Source organism: Serinus canaria, chromosome 5, assembly GCF_022539315.1.
Source record: "Serinus canaria isolate serCan28SL12 chromosome 5, serCan2020, whole genome shotgun sequence".
In the NCBI taxonomy this organism is placed as follows: Eukaryota; Metazoa; Chordata; class Aves; order Passeriformes; family Fringillidae; genus Serinus; species Serinus canaria.
The window spans coordinates 28,423,270-28,442,393 of record NC_066319.1 but is presented as its reverse complement, the minus strand read 5'-3'; the positions used below and the strand labels follow the sequence as shown (position 1 = coordinate 28,442,393).

The 19,124-nt window shown below is 41.1% G+C and overlaps 1 protein-coding gene across 4 annotated transcripts in view; it reads left to right on the top strand.

Annotated features, from left to right (window-relative positions):
- The window catches only part of SMOC1 (SPARC related modular calcium binding 1), a 129,767-nt gene that overhangs the window by 27,776 nt on the left and 82,867 nt on the right, over positions 1 to 19,124 (top strand). For all 4 annotated transcript variants that reach the window (XM_050975181.1, XM_050975180.1, XM_050975179.1 and 1 more), the window contains exon 2: positions 12,898 to 13,069. In XM_050975181.1, coding sequence (XP_050831138.1) covers positions 12,898 to 13,069 — 172 coding nt within the window. The remainder of the gene's footprint in view (positions 1 to 12,897; positions 13,070 to 19,124) is intronic.

Genomic DNA, 19,124 nt, shown 5'->3' with positions numbered 1-19,124 from the left:
GCTTTTTCAATAACATGCCCTGAAAAGGAAGATGAGAGACTGCAATAATCTTGCCAATTATCTGTGTCAAAGATTTATTGTGCAAAGGTCTCATATTTGCTTATATTAAGACTGATATCCTGCTCCCTTCAGGGAGGCAGACAGCAAAAACAGACTGATATGTATATTAGAAATTTTTTTTAGCCTCCACTAGAGAGATGCACAAATCGCAGCACAAAGTTGGTTGAGCACTTCCAGAACCCCAGTGGAGCGCGACTGGAGGAAAGTTAACCTGGTGAGTGCTCTGTGAATTTGGACTAGAGATGGCTGCTTGTATGGAATGCTGTCAGTCCTAGACAAAACAACTCATGTATGACAATACCAAAAAAGATACCTAAGATTCCCAAAGATATCCAGGCCCACTGGCTTGGATAGCTTTTGACTGCAAGTGGCTTGGTGACAATGAAAGTTAACTTCATTTGTGTTTAAAGTGAAGTAGTGTAGAACTGGAAATACTCAAAACTTATTTCCCCAGAAAATAAGGAAAGCATGTCTGCTTTTAGCAATAAGGAAGCAGTATGAGTATTCTGCAGCTCCTCACAAAAAGTGTGAAAAATTCAGTGTAACTAGAATTGCCCTTTCTGTAGCTTGAAAATAAATACACTAAAATAAACAGTTCTATAGTACAAAATGTTGTGAAAAAGCTGTCACCCTGCGAGTGAACAGCCTATATTAAGATCAGTCACTAACACCTTTCTGCTTGGGAGTGGGAGGTTAAATGTATGTATAACAGTGTGGGAGGAAGGGAAGTGTTTGGTAGAAAAGGGATTTTGTATTTTGCTGGGGGAGCTCATATCAACAGTCTGAGGCAGCATCAAGATACCTGTAAATATTTCTTCTTTTGAAGACCCTACTGTCCTTGCTTCCCATTCTGCATAATAAAACTGCAGACCTTGTAGCAGCAACCTGACAGCTTAGAGATGTATTCCCCTTGCTACAAGAAAGACACTGAAGGGCTGAAGTGTGTCCAGAGAAGGGCAATGAAGCTGGGGAAGGGTCTTGAGCACAACTCTGAGAAGCAGCTGAGGGAGCTGGGGTTATTTAGTCTGGAGAAAAAGAGGCTCAGTGTGACCTTATTGCTCTCTACAACTCCCTGAAAGGAGGCTGTGGCCAGGTGGTGGTTGGTCTCTTCTTTTAGGTAACAAGTGACAGCACAAAAGGAAACGGCCTAAAGTTGCACCAGGGGAGGCTTAGATTGGATATTAGGAAATGTTTTTTCACAGAAATTTTTGCCAAGTATTGGAACAGGCTGCCCAGGAAAGTGGTTGAGTCACCATCCCTGGAGGCATTTAAAAGATGTGTAGATATGGTGTTTAGGGACATGGTTTAGTGGAGAACTTGGCAGTGCTGGGTTAATGGTTGGACTTGATTACAGAGGTCTTTTCCAAACTAAATGATTCTGTTCTGTGATTCCTTGTAGAGCTCAGCAGGAGAGGTTCTGCTGGGAACATCATACAAACCACATCTGTCACTTCAGTATGGAAAATATGCCTGACCTGTAAACAGATTCTCATGCAAAAGCAGGTTTTCATGCTAGTATGGAGTAATATTGCTGGCTAGTTCAGCAGTAGTGCTAAAATACATGTTACTCCCAAGCTCAATTGGAAGGCACGTGAACTGTACTTGAACAGTCTGGAAAACCTTGCACACTAACAACTTACTACTTTGAAAGTGATGTTGCCTAGTTTGGCTCTTCAGTAAACGGCAGTGCTGTAGAGATGCTTGACCTGTTTTTCTTTCCTTTCAAAGTTCAGCAGTCAGCACCTAGGTTGCTGCTAGAATTTTTAAGAAAGGCACAAGTAATTACTGTAAACGAGTCCTGTCTGCATGAATCAGAAAATATACTTACTCTTCTGAATGTTATCTGTCACTGACAGAAGATGATGGCATTAGAGCTAACCACAGTGCCCCTGACAAGGGTCCTTCCTTCTTGCCTCACACGAGCACTTTATCTTAGAAGTGTTTCTCTGTAGTGCTTCCAACTCCTGAAGCAACCAGTCATGCATCTTGTCTGATATGGAAAGGTTTTTATAATATATTTAGACTGTCATAATAACTGACTATTTTTTGAGGCAGGAGCCTAGAGCAGGGAATGAGTTTCATGCCAGCAGAATGGAAGTTCCTATCCTGAAGCTTTTCTGCACAGCAGCTTCTTCAATTTGTGATCCAGAAAGATCTTGGTAGTGGGGAAAGCTTCTCTGCTCCTGCCTGTGCTGTCCCAAAAGGCTAAAACTGCCTGACAGTCTAAGAAAGCATTGTTCAGCACTTTCTTCCCAGGGCTAAACTCTAGATGGTTATACCTACAAAACTGAGGGAAGCATTTAATTTAAATGTAAGTAGAAAGATGAGAGTTACTGGTAAACACTGTAAAATACAATGCAGACAGAACTACAGAATGAAGTAATGAAACAATTAATCTTTTCCTTAGGGAGTCGAAAGGAAAAGTTAATTTTTTGACTTTTTACAGGGCTTTCATTTTTGTTTTGTACTTCCTTTCCTGATTCTTTCCCTCTTGGTCTAAATTCCTGGCTGGCACACTTTTTTCTTGGTTATCAGGGTTGGGTTATTTCACTCTGAATTTAAAAGTTCCCTTGTGTTTAATGTGTCTGTCTGGCTCACTACAGAATATACCAAGGTGGGTTTGGCCTTTGAAGTAGTGACTATTAAGCCAAGCCTGGGATCCTTACCATGTCAACAGCATGGTAAGGATCCCATTAGTGTCCTCTGAATAGCCCTTCAATAGGACAGCATGGTCCTATTGAAGGGCTATTCAGAGGACACTTTGCTGGCCCGCTGAAACAAGAGTCAAGATTTCTAAATGCTGTTTTTAAAAATTGTCATCTGACTTGTAGAAAGCTGAGTCTCTGAAACTACTTGTCTGTAGATCAGATGCATATGATCTTAATGTTAAATAACTGCATGTGTTGGTAGGTGGACATCACTACTGCAGTGAGATGTAGGTGGAGTGAATAGTACCTCATGGCAATTAACTGAATACTTAATTTGTCTATTAACTGAATAGTTCCCTTCTGGTAAGGAGAATGTTCAAGTATTAAGTATTAAAAAGAAAGGGTTTTCCTAGCATTATAGAGATGTGTTATCCCTGGACTTCTAGTCTATAGATTAAGAGGTAACAATAAAGACAGTGTTAGCAGTAAATGTAAGAAAGCTGCTGCTGCTACTGCTTTCACAAGCTACTCTGTATTTAATAAGAGTACCTGATATTATGTACGAACAAAGTGAAATTTCAGTATTTTCTTCAGTTTTGCTGTCTCTGACATTCAGAGGAGTAATATAGCAATAGGGGCAACTTCCTTCATTACTCTGCATAGCTTTGAGGCCTGTGGGGGCTGTGAATGTTGTTACTCTGTAGAGTTGATCATGCCAGAACCCAACTCTGAACATCTCTCTGAAGATGGCAAGGTAGGCTCATAGAAGGAGATGTGTCAGTTCTGTCCCCAGACAGTCCTTCAGAAACTTTGGCACTGGAGTGCTGGTGATAGTAGATGTAAAACTGCATAAAGTGAGGAGAAGCTCCTGATGCAGCCATCTTTAGTTAAGCATTGTCTTTGGATCATAAAGGGGTAAGAATAAAGTTAAGGAAAGTGAACCCTTGAGTAGTCTCGGTATCTCCTTTTTAATATCCCTTCTGTGCAATGGAATTTCAAACTTGGCATTCATTTAGTATGTGTCTCCTGATGGGCAGCCAGCCCTTGGTAGGTTTTGAACTAATGAGATCAGCTATTTCTAATATCTACTTCTTGGTTCTGCTGTTGGCAGCAGTTATACCAAACATAATGAAGGCTGGATGCCAGCTTCAATTTGAATGCCTCTTTCAACATTTTTGAGGAATTGATTTAGGGACCAAAATTTGTCAAGCTATCGAGTTATAATGGGTGGCATTCTCCATCCTGGAAGATCTACAAAAACGAATAATTTGTGATGGAAGACGTGGCCTTGTATAGTTTTATTTCCATTGGAGCTCAACCATGAAGATGTGGCTGCCAAACTGAGTTTGTAAACTATGTTCAATCATCGTGTCTCCCTGCAAGATTATCTTCTAGCAGAATAGAGCAGTTCCAGAGGTGGTGGTGGTCTTCATACACCTGCTCTATAATAGTGTCTAATACATATGACTGTGACTGAAGGGTGACAGTGGTTGTGGTGTAGGCTAGAAAGTGGGGAGAGAGTATCTGGCTTGAGATAAACTCAGTTGTATGTCTTGCTGAGTACTTACATAATGTGCCTTGTGTGCATGCCAAAGGGAATGGTGCTTGTGTAGGACACAGTGTTCAGGAGGTTATGAAGCCATCTTTCGTAAGACTTTATATCTACTTTTTGCAGTGGGCAGTCTCTGGCGCGGCTAGAAACTTTTGTTTTATTGGGAGAAAGGGGTTTTGGGAGGAGAATATGTCATTTTTATCTTGCTAGTTTGGGGTATTTATAAAGCTTATCAACCGACTTGGAGACTCCACTTAGAGTAGGTGCCCACTCTTCAGCAATAACACTGTGCAAGTAAAGGGCAATGTGCTTTGACTTGTTGAGAGAGACAACACGAGAAAGTGCTTAAGAGAAGGGGATCCAGATGAATTGATATCAAGTGGTGAAGACAGATTTTAGGGGCTTTGGGTTTAAAAGGAAGCCTTTTATACCTATCAGACTACTGATTAAAAATCAGCAGAGAATCTGTACTTCATCAAACAGCTTATTCGTTTAAGAAAATACTTCAGCAAAACTTAGTTGTCATCAGACATGCTTGCAGTTTATGTGTAACCCCACAGAACATACCAACAACTCACGTGGAAAGCTTATATCAAGACTATTCCAGTACTCCAAGCTTTTGCAAATGGGCAAGAGGGATTCCTAGGCTGACTGCATAGCCAGTCCTGCTAGAAGTAGTAGAGGAGGGAAAATAGGCTCAAGAAAGTATTATTTCACAGCCACTTTCTGTAAGTGGCTAGACTTCCCACGGAAGTCCACAAATCCTGGAGCTGACTTTGGTGGTTTATACAGTGGAGGGTAAGAAAGTGGAGGGTAAGAAAGTACTTCAGTCTCTATGATTTGAGAGAACTGGAGCCGAGAGGGAAGAGTCTGTGCAATGTTTTGAAGCATTCAGTATGCTAATGTTTGGGAAGCGTGGGGATCACTCTTCATGGAAATCTTGCTTGAATTACTGTCCTTTGTTGAAGCATACACCTGGTATTACTTCCACCTTTCTGCTTTTCTGGGAGCTTCTTTTGAAAGAAACATATCCCATTACAATGGAATAGCTGACTTCTCACCTAGTGACAGCGCGAAGTTGTAATCCTACTACATTTGCTAGTGGAGATTAACAGCTTCAGCTATCATTATGACAGACTAAAGTAGGGGATACAGTAACTGAGAGATTAACTTGGCATAAGGTATACAGTAGGATGTTTTGAGTTTGTTTTTCGAGTTATGCTGAATAAGCACAGGACTCCTTAAACTGGAAAGACTGGATTGTATTATTAAACAATACAATTTAAAGACAAGATTCCACATTTTATATTAATGGAAGTTTTGCTGTTATTGTCGTGGTACAAGAAGTTCATTGCTTGACTGTTCAAACATTTGGATTTTCTATCTGGTTCAACATGTATAGTAGCAAAGGTAAAGAGAAGAAATAGTCCAAGTTAAACATACCTCTTCTTGTCAATGTGTTTGACAAATTAAATTTAATCTTAAAATTTTTCTAGGCTTACATGTTACCTTGGCTGCAGGAATGCTTCGAGGAGGAGAGTGAGTTTTAACAGAAACTGAAGTAATTACTTCAAATAAATTAAATCATTCTCTACCTTAATACTGCCAGACTTACTAGAAAGATTAAAAAGTTGTGTTTTAGAAATGTGAGACTTAAGATGAAGTTCCTGTTTTGTGTTTAAGTTTTGGTTTCCTCCTCTGTTCAGATGATTGGTGTACTGAACTTATGAGATGCTTAAACTTGTGACTTAAAAAACTGAAGTTGGATTTTATGGAGGTGATACAGGCATGTGGATATAAAAGTTGTGTGGGAGAAGGGATTATTTTAAAATATGAAATGAATTTCTTGTCCCTGGTGTCTCTGGAATTTTCTTTCCCACAAGTAAATGTAGTTAGGCACTTCAATAAACTTGCATGTCAAAAACAAAAATAGAGGATTTTAAAAGTTCACTCCCCGACTACAGTGACTTTTTTTTTTTTTAAATGAACAATGAAATCACAACAAGAAAAACCCCAGAGAGCTGCTCTGAGATGAAGTGCAATTCTAAGGGTTTCTCCCAAACCCTTGGTGAGCTCTTCTCCCAAACCTTTGGTGGACACTTCAAATCCTCCCTTAGGCAGCTTCTCTGGATCTAGTACATCATCTTCTAAAAACAGAACACAGCCTGCTGCATCATGTTTGGGGATCAGTTTGCAAAGAAAACGAAAGTATTATTTCCTAGCTAAAAGTAATCTAACAGATGAAGCATAATCCTTAAGCTCTGCCTTTCCTTGTAGTGGTTTACACAAAGCAGAGATTGAGGGAAGGAAAAATCACTGTATAAAAATTAGGTTTCTAGCCTGTAAGAGCAAAAAACTGTCTTGAATTCAACTCATGCAAATAAATCTAGAGTTTGCTGGCTTTGCAGTGTGTTCTCATACATTTGTGCAGCCTTTACCATCCTCAAGCACAGGCTCTGTGCTTTGAACCCATTTTTATTTGCACAGCTGGAGGCTTGGGGTTGAAACATAAGTGGTGCTTTAACTTAGGCTAGACTCTTCACTTTTCAGGAGGGGGTGACTCAAGGAATAAAAGTATTACAATATCTTTCTTGTAAGTACCTTCTACCTGGAGGAAGTGCCCTTCTCAAATTTGTTGGGAAAGCCTTAAGTCTTGTTATAAAACCGTAGGATGCTAAAAAACCCCACCCAAGGACTGGAACTTCTTAAGATGCAGGACTTTGAGAACCTTTGTCTTAATAAGTTATCTAGGTGCCAGTGAAGTACAAACTTGTGAGCGTTTCCAAAAAGGGTATATTAAAATAAATAAATCTCTTCCTTCCCCTGCCCCAAAACACATGACAAACTTCCCAGGAAGTTCACTTTAAAAGCCTTTTTTCACTTGCTAGATTCTGAGGCTGCATGGGCACTTTCAGGACAGAGGCTGGACAGCCCGGTCAGCTGTTGGGAGTTTGGTGGCTCTGGTTGATATCTTTCTGCATGTGTAAGACTGCAAACCCTGAGAGACTTTCAAATTCTCTTCTCTGTACTCCTAGGAGCGAGGCCTTTTGGGTTTCTGGCTCAGAACAGGATCTCTGACCCCTGTGAAACCTGCTAGGATTATGGTTCTATGGCAGGAAACTTGGCTGAATACCAAAACCAGTGGTTGAAATTGAAGTTCTTGTGCCCTGTAGGCAACCTGCCATAGGGCTGAGAATCTAGCCATGATTAAAACTGGAACTTGGCTCCAGTTCTGCCTCCAGAATGGCTGGTTGCACCAGTTTGGAGCCTGAAACCAAGGCATAAAAATGTGAAATGATTCTTTCCAACAGCAACAAAAATGTCAAGAAGTTTATAGTCTTCCTTAATGTGTAAAATGGTATGGTTTTCCTGGGGAGTTCTCTCTGGGAAGGACTGGCTCATTTGTACTTAAGTCAGGCCAGTCTGAGTAATGAGTGGGTGATCTGTGCCATATGAATATACCTAGATGAATCACCTTTCCCAAGACATGTTCTAAGGGTCTTCAAACTTGAAATCTGCCAAAACAGGAGTAAAGTATTGCGTGTGCTGTTTTGTGTATCTCAGTTGTGTTAGGCGGCAGCACTCCGCAGTACTAATCTGAAATGAAGCTGCTAAGTAGCAGAGGCACTTCTGTTTTGATCTGTAGTGAATTCTAGATTTTTTTCTCAATAGATTTCCACTTTCTCACATTTGTGTCATTTGTGTCCCTTGCTCCCTGTTTTCCCCGAAGCCTTGCTAAGGCATGTTACTGTGGTACTACAATGCCTTGGCCATTTCTCCTTACCTCCATCACAAAAGGCTGTGCTGTTCTGTTTGTGCTTATAATGTACCCAGATGGTGAATAGAATGAGTGACCACCAAGCTCATTTTCACTTGTGGGGTCAGACCTTTTTCTGCTAAATAACACAAGTATTCCCAGCTGCTGTGCAGCTGCAGGGAGTCTGCTTTCCTTCACAGGCATTAAAAACCCTTTAATCAGTGTTTGTTGTTTGTCAGCAGTGGTGTTGAGGTGTGGAGAAAAAGAACAGATATGCTTTGTTGGCAAAGTTAACTTCATTCTGACCTCTTATCTTTCCTTTTTCTTTTCAAGTCTGAAGAAGTAGAAAGCAGTTTGGGAAGTGGTTTCTGCAAGCACCTGTGTAAATGTATTTGCTAAAGGAGGAGGTTTGTGTCCTTATACAGATAGAACGTTTGACATAAAAAGATGCTCTGAGAGCTGAATTGAACTGGAAACTCCTTAGGGCAGGGACTCAAACTGGCTGGAATAGGCACTGTGCAGACTCCCTTAGTGTAAATAAATGCTACATAAATACAAATACTGTTGCTTAATACTGGTGTTACTTATCTTAGTATTAAATCTCTATTCAATGGATCCCATTTGCAGTCTGGTCAATTTTAACTTTTTCCTGTAAAATAGATTATTCCTTCTAGTTTTGGAAGGGGGGTTTGTTTGTTTTGTTGTTTTTGGTTTTTTTTTAGCTGGGGTTGTGTGGTGGTTTGTTTGTTTTCCTTTTAGTTGTACTTTTAATAGCTTTCGTCTCATGAAGGAAAAGGGAGGAGTTAAGAGCTGATAAGCTGTCTCCAATCCCGTTTGCTTTGGATGTAGTCTGTTCTGAAACAAATGGGAACACAGAAATCAAGAAGAAGCTTTGAGAAATTTCAGAGCTAAGATAATTATTTTCCTCTTCTTTCTAGATGAAGTTTGGAAACCTGCTGGTGCTGCACGTGTTTGCAGGTTTGCTTTTTCCCTGAGTCCAGGTTTGCTCACATTGTGTGTCTGTGTATAGAGCAGCGAGTGCTGCTCTGTGAGTAGTGATTTTGTTGTTTGTAAAGTCTGTCTGTGTGTGCATCCTGGAGCTGTTTGGACATCAGGCTTTGATTTGAGCTGCGAAAGTCATCGTAGGACATTTGGCATTTAAGGCAGAATATTTACCTTGCTGCTCTTTCCCTGAAAAGACCAGAGAATCCCATTCCTGTCTCAGCTGTGTCTGGGGAGGGTGGGTACCAGGCGTTAGGGCACATTGCTCACAGCCCTCAGCCCAGCTCAGCAGTATCTCCAGCAGTGAATAAGGGCTCTTCTGAAGCAGGGCTGTACCCTTGGGAAACCAGTGCCTGCTTGCTCAAAGTAGGAATTATAAATAAAAATCAAACTGACTGTATATGGATTGTGGTCCTAGCTGTAAAAATTACAGAACCAAGGGTTCTACCCATGGCAGACACATTTTAGCATTTATCCATTCTTTTTCTTCATGCAGCTAAAGTTGCTTACAGTGGAGGTCATGCTCTTAGACCAGCAAAATGCTAAAGGAAGACTTTTTGTGCTGGGCAGGAGGAGATGTACACTCAAGACATTTAGTATATTAAATGTCTGTGGGTGGTCTGTATTGACCATCACTTCTGTAGCATGAATGCTTACCTGCTAGAAGGGGGACAAAGAACCACCATTTATACCTGAATGCTGTCAGGGCTGCTCACCAAAGATATGGGCTGTGAGCTACAGTGGATGAGTAGTAGCTCTTAGGAGGAGTTTTTGAAGCCCTTTGGATCTCCTGGAGATATTGCTGGCCTTTCTGGCAGCGTGGTTTGCTTGCGTGAGAAGAGCTCTGATCAGACAGGTGTGATCCTGGATCCTTCTTGAATTTAATGCAGACTTACACAGTTACAATCTACCTGAAAAAAACAAGCACCATCTTGTGCAACTACGTAAACCATAAGCTTTTTTGGGCAAGGCAGGTGTGGCATCTTCAGTGTCTGGAAAGCACCGAACATGCTGTGTGGGCGCCCCACTGTAAATCCAAATTACAAATGCTAAAAAGGCTTTTGATTTTTTTTTCTTTTTTTTTTTCTAATAACATGATTCTTGGCTTAATTTGGGTCGGCAAGAACTTCACAGACTGCATTGGGGTGCTCTGCATGTTTCCTCAGGCCCTCATAATTAATCAATGTCGAGTTGTTTCTCTGTCTGCAAGGAGGCACCTGAGGAAAGCTCTTCCACAGCCTTAGGTTTAATTTGTTTGTCAGCCCTGAGAACAACTCTCTATTCTTTAGAATGGCAAAGGGGCGTTCTTGATGTATAAGTCCCCTCTCTAGTAAGTATTTTGGTACAGGCTGCAGAAGGCTAGAGTTTCCATGATACGAGATGCCTTGCAATAAGTTGGTAATAATGTTTGATGCTGAGAACCAGTATTCCAGATTTTCTTGTTGCACCTCTGGCTAACTCATACCTGTGGAACTCAGCTTCTGACAAGGAATTTGCAAAAAGTTTCATGTCAGTAACTCAAGTCTCCAGTTGTGATAAATGGGAGGTCTGTGTGTTTCTTCTAAACCAGAATAGCTCCTGTGTTGAACTGAATACTTAATTGCTGCATGTGCACCATACTTTTCTATCAGGCTGCTCTGCTTTGAAAATCTGTTTATACATACAGAAACCTGAAAAGCCTTGTCAGTCTTTCAGTGTCTGACATCACATGCTGGGAGGAGGCTTCAGCATCCTTCAGTCTGTTGCTCTTTGCTGAGTGTTTACAGTCACTACCAATATTTGCATTTTGGGGGCAATAGAAAGACATTACTGTAGCCAGAGGAATTCCAAGTTAAGCTGTGATAGTCCAGCCACTGAAAAGAAAAAAAATCTGGGCCAGCTTTACAGTGTTTTTATAGTCTAGTCCAGGTCTCTATAAACAATTTAAAATTGCCTTCAGGTTTAAATTTTCCAATTTCCCATTTGGAGCAGGTGTTGCCAGGTTATAGAATGTGTTGCAGAAAAGGAACAAAAACATTTCAAAAACACTGTGCTGTAACAAATATGTCAAGTCTGTGACCGATGAGATTTTAAAAAATGTTTGCCCCACCAAAAGTAAAATGAACGCAAACCTTGCTTACTTTTCCTAGCTGTCATGTTTAAATAGGGGGTTTAGTAATGCATTAGTCTTCAAATGATCCAGCAGTTCAGTATGAAAATATGAAACTTCTCAATTGTTTTTCATTTAACTGGGGAGAGAAGATTTTTTTTGTAATGAAAAAAACTACCAGTAACCAAATTTCAGAGATGGCATGTTCTTGGAGTGGTTAAAAACCAACCCAAACTAGGCTTCAGGCAATGTTTTTTCAAGAGTTTTAACCTCAAAGCATAGAGTAGACAGCTTTGTAGGAAACTGTAACACCAAGGTGATTATGGCAGTGACTCACACTTCCCTGTAAGGCATCCAGCTATCAACACACTTGGAGAGCTGTGGCTTTGTGCATGCAGGCAGGGTGTCAGTCAGTGCCCATTTGCCAGCCAGCTCTGAACTGCTGAGCTCAGAACTGCTTTGACAGTGGGCTGGGATATCAGTGTGTTAGAGAGCAGCTCTGATGCCCTTAGGCTTGCAAGAGGCTGTATAAATGGGAGGTAGGGATGGGGAAGTGCAAGGCAGGTTTGACTTACCTTTTCTTTCCTTAATCCTCATGGAACTTGTTTGAAGAAGTCCTCTGAAATCTTCCTGTGAGCAGGTGATTGGGTTTGGGCAATAATTAAAGGACTGACAAACCACTAAGTGGGGTAGTATGGAAAGAGAAAAAGGCTGCTACTATCATGACTTGCCAAAAATTTCTGCAAGCAAGTAGTTATGGAAAGATGAATGTCAGTTTGGATCCTCAGGAAAACAATATGAACTTGGGAAAGAAACCTGGGTGTCCCTACAGGCAGTTCAGAGTAGAGTTGAGGGTACAGCAGTAAACTCCTTCCAGATGTTAGGATTTGTAGGGAGCAAGCAGACATAAGGTGGGGACTCATGTGCATTGTGGGTTTCCCCATTACCAAAAACAAGGCAGAATGCCAAGGAAAACGGTAGTGATCATGGTATGGAGAGAAGTGGTCTGGGTGAGAAATAGGAAGGTTGTGATTATTCAAACTGTGCAAGACTGGCAAGGGATGCCACATTTGTACAAAATGGGTTGCATCATAATGGAATGCTCAGGAAGAGGAGGTATGCAGAAAGATGATATAAATTCAAACTTCTGAAAGGAAATAGATTTTCACATAGTGTGCAATTACCTTGTGGGATGCATGGAGTGCAGTTGCAAGCTGTGCTGGGTGTCATCAGGAAGGAACAGAAGGTGACTTTGAGAGTGTGCAGGTATGCTCTAGCAGGTGGTATTCACAGATGATATAAACAATACTTCCAAAAACATCACTGGGATATGAAACTGGTTACATGCATGGTTCAACTACCTAGGCCAATCTTGACAGTTTATTTGTATTCCTCTTTGGTGATAAGTTTTTTTATGTGTCTGACTAAAATTGTCTAGTACAAGATACTGTTTGTGGCACAGCACTGGGCAAGCTATGCTGTTGTGACTCAGTATTGCCCTTCCCGTGTGGGTTGTGTTTGGCTTTGCACATCTTACTTTTTTAGAGGTGAGGCAGAGTGACTAATGTTTCCATCTTATTAAAAAGAATGGAATAGACCGTTAATATTTTTAAAAAATGTACGTGTTTCATTTAAAGTTCCCTTCAGGCAAAGTCAGCTTTGTTAGACAGCTTAAAGTGCATTATAGTCGTATTGTTATTGTCATAAAGAAAAAATACACCATGCTTAGTTTTGGGAAACCAAACAAAACCACTGTTTTTTCTCTCCCTCCTTTTTGCACATCCTTCAGTTTTTAATAAGTGACCGTGACAGAGACCCGCAGTGTAACGTGCATTGCTCCAGGTCGCAGTCCAAGCCGCTGTGTGCCTCTGACGGCAGAACCTACGAGTCCATGTGCGACTACCAGAGAGCCAAGTGCCGCGAGCCCGGTCTGAGCGTCGCGCATCGTGGCCGCTGCAAAGGTAGGTGGGTTCCAAATGCCTCAGGGAGGAGAAGTGGGAGGCCTACCTTGTAAGAAACTGAATTCTTAGACCTTTGAGTTTAGTACCATGCTCTGAGAGTAATCTGATCTGGAATTGTGCATTCCTGCAAGCCTGGGTGTCTGAGTCTCGGTTTAGGCAATAGAGTATGAGCTGACTGAATTATCAATGAAAGAAGGCAAGGAGCCACAGACATCACTGGAAAAGGGCTGCAATATATTTCTGCAGACAGAAACAGCTGGCCCCATAGAAGTAAAAAACCAAATCCTGAAAGCAGACTTCTTCTTGCTACCTGTGCTGATGAGGAATCAAGAAACCTGTGACCCTTTGACTGACAGGAATTTGGAGTGGGGAAGAATATCATGTACACTAGATGTCTAGTCCCTTTTCAGACATACCCTTGCATTTCTGTGCTGAGCTAATTAAGAAGGCAGGGCATGCAAGGCTTTACATGGCTTTTTTTTTTAACATTTGCTGTTACACATCTACTTAGATGTGCAAATGCTGTCCCTCAAGTCAGCTCTTTGGCATAGCCTAAAGATGAAGTTGAAACTTTTTTAAAGAGTTATTGGTGTCTTGTCACACAAATGATTTGCACTTACAGTAAAGCAGAAAATAAAGTGGAGTCCATTTTCTGAGAGCACAGTTGGCTCAGAGGGCAGATGGCACAGGTGTTTTTGGCAGTGGATTAATGTGACGGGAGAAACTCATTAAAATCCATGTGACAGGATAAAAGGAATTAATTTAAGCCTGGAATTTGTTTATAAAGGCTTTTTTTACTATTGTAAAAATGTATCTTTGTTAGAATTACTTGATATAAAATGGAAATATCTTTTCAGTGTATTGACAGACTTTATAGTTCAGGTGAATTATGAGCCTGACTTCAAATATTGCTCTCTTTTAAACAGTTTCTCATTGGAAAAATCTTACTTGTATGATTTGTTTGTTTGTTTTTCCATTGCTGCTAGGTTGGTTTATGGCAGCTTGTCCCATAGAATGGTTTGAGGCCTTTGAATTAGGCTTCTTTCTAAATATTGGAAACCCAGAACCTTTCTTCACACAGCTTAAGAAGCACTTGGATTGTACTTGCAAGTGATGCATTTTTGAGTATCACAATAAGAAGCGGTATGGTGAGAGTCCTATTTTTGCTTTCATTCCTTGAGCAGAGTGTCTTAGATAAGCAGCTCTATAGCTGATATTGGCATATAAACTGGCACTGTTCAGTTGCTTAAAACATGAGATCTGATATGCAGTACATCCATATACTAAACTGTCTGTCTGTGGAAGTAGACAAAACTTGCTTCCCAAACTACATGGCCTACTGTATATTGTGATTCCAGAGTCCCAAAGAAGTAACTGAGACTTTTTTTTGTCTTGGGCACAGGTGAAGTATACTTTCTTTTTGCTCTCTGATACAACTGTAATGTTTAGTTGATGTTAACTTGCATTCTCCTTTCCTTTTTCCTCTTAGCTTGTGGTACTTACTATACAGTACCAAACAGCCTGGGAATGTTTGTAAACTGCAAGTCGTGCTTTTAACCCACTGACGCTCCTGCCAATCCCTGTGAAGTAGGAATATGCTTTCAACTATGCTTTCACATGCAAATTTAACCTAGCTGGTGATTTCCATATGTGCAGCTCTTGAAAGGTATTTTGTTTTTCTAGCTGCATTAGGAACACGACCTCCAGTGCATAAAGATCACAGTTGTTGGCAAATCCGGGCAGATGTGAGACAGCTCTGCTGAATTACAGGCTGTTGGCTGGGTCTGTATTGTGTGCTTGTGAAAAAGGAAGGGATTTCCAGCAGTGTTCGAGCACCTTGTACTGCAGCAGGACATTGGATATACCCTGAGCAGCCTTCACTCCTCCTGTATGACACATGCTCTACAGGAGAGCTCCCATGGAACTGTAAGGGATCCCATGGGCCATCAAGCTCAGTCACATACAGTTGTGATAGACACTGCACCCAAGAGCTTCTCCTTATGGAATGAGAAGTTTTAACTTCTCCTTATGGAATGAGAAGTTTTAACTTCTCACTTCACTCTCTGGAGGGGGAAAAATAGCAGGCAACTAAAGTAAGTAGAAGAGAAAGTATCCTGTGGACAGCAAGGCATAGTTCTGCAGCCCAGATTATCATAGGCTTCCAGTGTATATGCTGATGCCTTGAACTGTGCTTGTGCCAAAGAAAACAGAATGGTTTCCATAGTGAGAACAGAACCTTTTTGATTCAAGTTAATGCTCTGTTCTCTCTCAAGAATCTAAGGACCTTTAAAGATGAAATCTTGCCAGGCCTTTGGGAGCTATAACCCTTATTCAGCTCTCGTTTGTTGCTAGCTTCCTCACGTGCTTTGCAATGAAATTCCTTCAGTGCTAAATTATCTGAACTCCCTCCAAACCCTCACACATCACAAAGGGTTAAAAGTCAGGAGTAGCTTAAAATTATCAAATTATGGTATCCCTGAAAAATGGAGCCTCACTGATGAGATTCTAGAGAATAGTTCCAGGTGCTATAACTGTGTCTAAAATACAAAGCCAAGCAATGCTACCTGGATCTTTTCTCAGGAGGCGTCATAATATCTGATGTCAAATAAGAGTTATACCTCAAAACTTCTCAGGGGTGAAGGACAAATACTTGTTAATCTTGATAGCTTGCCAAGAGTCATTTATGCAGTGATTCCTTTACTGGTACGTATCTGTGGCTTAGAATACATTTAAATTCTGTGTTAACTGGTTGATTTCTAGGAGCTTCTTTAGCTTATTTAATTGCTATGTGGGAGTGTTCTAAAAGATCTCTTTAGATTTATTAATTGGATTAATAAGTCTGCAGGTACAGAATTTGTTCTTATCACAAGTCACTGTGTGGAGTGAACCTATCTGTAAGTTACTGGTGGAGATTGTAAGAGACCTTCAGCCTTTCTCCTGGGACCCAGTAAATGAACACAGTTTTTGGCTAATGTGCTAAAAAGGCAGTTCTTCTGACTGGTGGGTTATTTGAAAATAATCTTCTCTACCTACTATTTTCATTGGACCAGAGATGATGTTTTGAAACCACTTTGTCTGCTCACTAGATCCATGTGTTTTGTCTTCAAATTTGCTTTACTCTCCCTTGATTGTGAGTAAGAATGTCCTTCCTTGGCAGCAGTTAGTAATATCTAAAATGTCTTTTTCAATCACTTTGCGAATTTAGGCATATTCTGAATAAATTAGGGAACTCTGGAGTAGGAATGCAATGTGGATATCAAAAAAGGAACAGAGTGCATTGATGTGAAAGGAAGACAAGAAGGTGACCAGGAGTAGTCATTGTGGATGGAGAAGTCATGCTTAATCAACCAGATTGCCTTCTACAGTGGGTCAACTGGCTGGATAGAGGAGGGAAGAGTAGCGGGTGTTATCCACCTGGGCTTCAGGAAGGCTTTTGACACCCTCTCCCATGATACCCTCACAGGAAAGCTCAGGGAGTGTAGACTGGATGTGTGGACAGTGAAGTGGTTTGACAGATGTGTGAATGCCAGGTCTCAGGGGATTGGGATCAGTAGCACAGGTGTGGTTGGAGGCCTGTCACTAGTGGTGTCCCTCAAGGTTCGATATTGGGTCCATTTGTTTAATTTGTTAATCAGTGACTTGGATGAAAGGACAGATGCCTCTTGAACAAGTTTGTTGATGATTCAAAGCTGGGAGGGCTGTTTAACTTTTCAGAGAGATCTGAGGGCTGGAGGGATGAGGAGAGTGGAACCTTATTGAAATTCAAGAGAGTATAGGGTCCTGCACCTGGGAAGGAATGACTTCCTGCACCAGTACAGGCTGGGCGCAGACTTGGTGGAAAGGAGCTCTGTAGAGAAGGTCCTGGTGGACAACAAACAGTCCATGAGCCAGCAGTGCCCTTGTAACCAAGAAGGCCAATGGGATCCTGGGGTGCTTTAGGAAGAGCATGGCCAGCAGGTCAAGGGAGGTGATTCTGCCCCTCTACTCAGCCCTGGTGAGGCCACATCTGAAGCTCTGTGTCCTGTTCTGGGCTCCTCAGGACAAGAGACACATGTAGATTCTGGAGAGGGTCCAGCAGAGGGTGACAAAGATAACAAGGGGACTGAAGCACCTCACTTATGAGGAAACACTGGGGGGTCTGAGCCTGTTTATCCTAGAGAAGATATGACTGAAAGAGGACCGCATCATTGTATATAAATATCTTGAAAGGAGGGTGTCACAGGATGGATCCAGGTGTTCTGGTTGTGCCAAGCAATAGGGCAAGAGTCAGTGGGCAGACACTGGAACACAGGTAGTTCCACCTGAACATGAGAGAGAACATTTATACTGTGAAGGTAACTGAACACTGGAACAGCTGCCCAGTGTCTTTCCCTGGAGAAATCTGTAGCTGTCTCTACTCAGTCCTGAGTAGCATGCTCCAAGGGACCCAGACTTCCAAAGGAAGTTTGGGCAGTATGACCTCCAGTGGTCCCTACCAACCTGAACCATTCTCTGTGGGTCAACAAGTTTGAGATTCCAGGTATAGGTCTTCACCCAAAAGAAGTGGAAAACAGTGAGGAGAGTGACTAATGATTGATATCCTGTACAATAGACAGGCATGTTTTTGTAGTTTGCTGAGATCCATTTATGCAAATACACAGATAATTGAGTAGATGGGTAAGAACCTGCTGAATTAGTGTAGCTGAACTGCTTCATGTCTGGTGGAGACCTGGGCTATATGAGACAGTTACCTAATGGAAATGAAAATAGTTAAAAAGCTTCTTGGATCAATTTTTGCTGTTTGAACTTTGGATACAAACATAGGAGAATTAAAATTAAGTAACTTTAATAGATTTTAGTGGTTGCATTGTATTGATTTGCTGCTAGTGTTATGTGAATCCTGGAGAGGTTTTACTTTGTATTGTTAGGAGAGCTTGGGTCTTAGTACCATGATGTTGTATGGTGTCAATACTGCCTCTGCCTGTTGAAGAAAGGTTGCTGGAATTTTTGGAGCCTGTTCAGGAGTGCAGTGTGTATATTATGAGGGACACGGTGGTCTTGTTTGAATAAACTATTCATGGATAAGATCAGCCATGGTAACTAGCCAATATCATTGCAAAATCCAAATTATGTACACCTGCATTGTGCTGATTAGGCCAGGGATGTCAAAAATATTTCTTGTAGTTAACAATCTTCTGGTTGCCAGCTGCCAGCTTGAGAATTAATTTTCTTTAAAAGGCAGCTTTCTGAGCTCCAGTGAATCTGTCCCAAGTTTGAAGATATTTAAAGTAAAATTCAGCAGGTCTGCTTTCAAAAGCATTTATGCTGTTTTGGTTTTTCACTTAATGTAATGGAGGGAAAAGTGTCCAATTTAGTCTGCTTGAACCATGAAACTGGAATGCATTAATGCCACTCTGGTTTATAAACATGGTGTTTGATATTCCAGATAACATTTCTAAAAACATGCAAGAAAGTGCTGAAACACTTGGGTAAGCAGTCAAAATGCAGAATAGGGTATATGAACCTATAATCATAAGATCAAGCTTTAGTGAAATTTGTAATGCATCTTATTTGGGGTGAGCTATTTGACAGTTACTTTTTAAACACTTGGCACTTATGTAATACTTTACATTTTCTAATTAACAAAGCAAAAATAGCAAGGTGAAGTCATCCCACTGAAATCACATGTTGATGCAAACATTATAAAAATACCAGCCTGTGGAGTGAGGAAGAGAAGGATTGACAGTCCTTTTAAAAACAAACTGGTAAATGTTGATCTTAAAGGAACTGTTTTTACTGGAACTGATCTGTGGAAGACTGACAAAAAAGATAGCAACGTGCACACACCTCTCCACCCAGCGTGGTATAAAGGTGTTCCAAATCAAGGCTGTAAAAAGACTGGCATGCCCTTTGGAAATCTGTGAGGGAGGATGGGAGAAGTAATCAGTCCTGAGTGTTCATGAAAGGAGAAAAACTCTGTCTTCTCTGTACTTGAGCAGCAATTTGGGAAGAGTCACTGCTTGAGCCTATGATTGAAGTGCATAAGGTGCTGCAACAGTGATGAGCTCTTCAACAC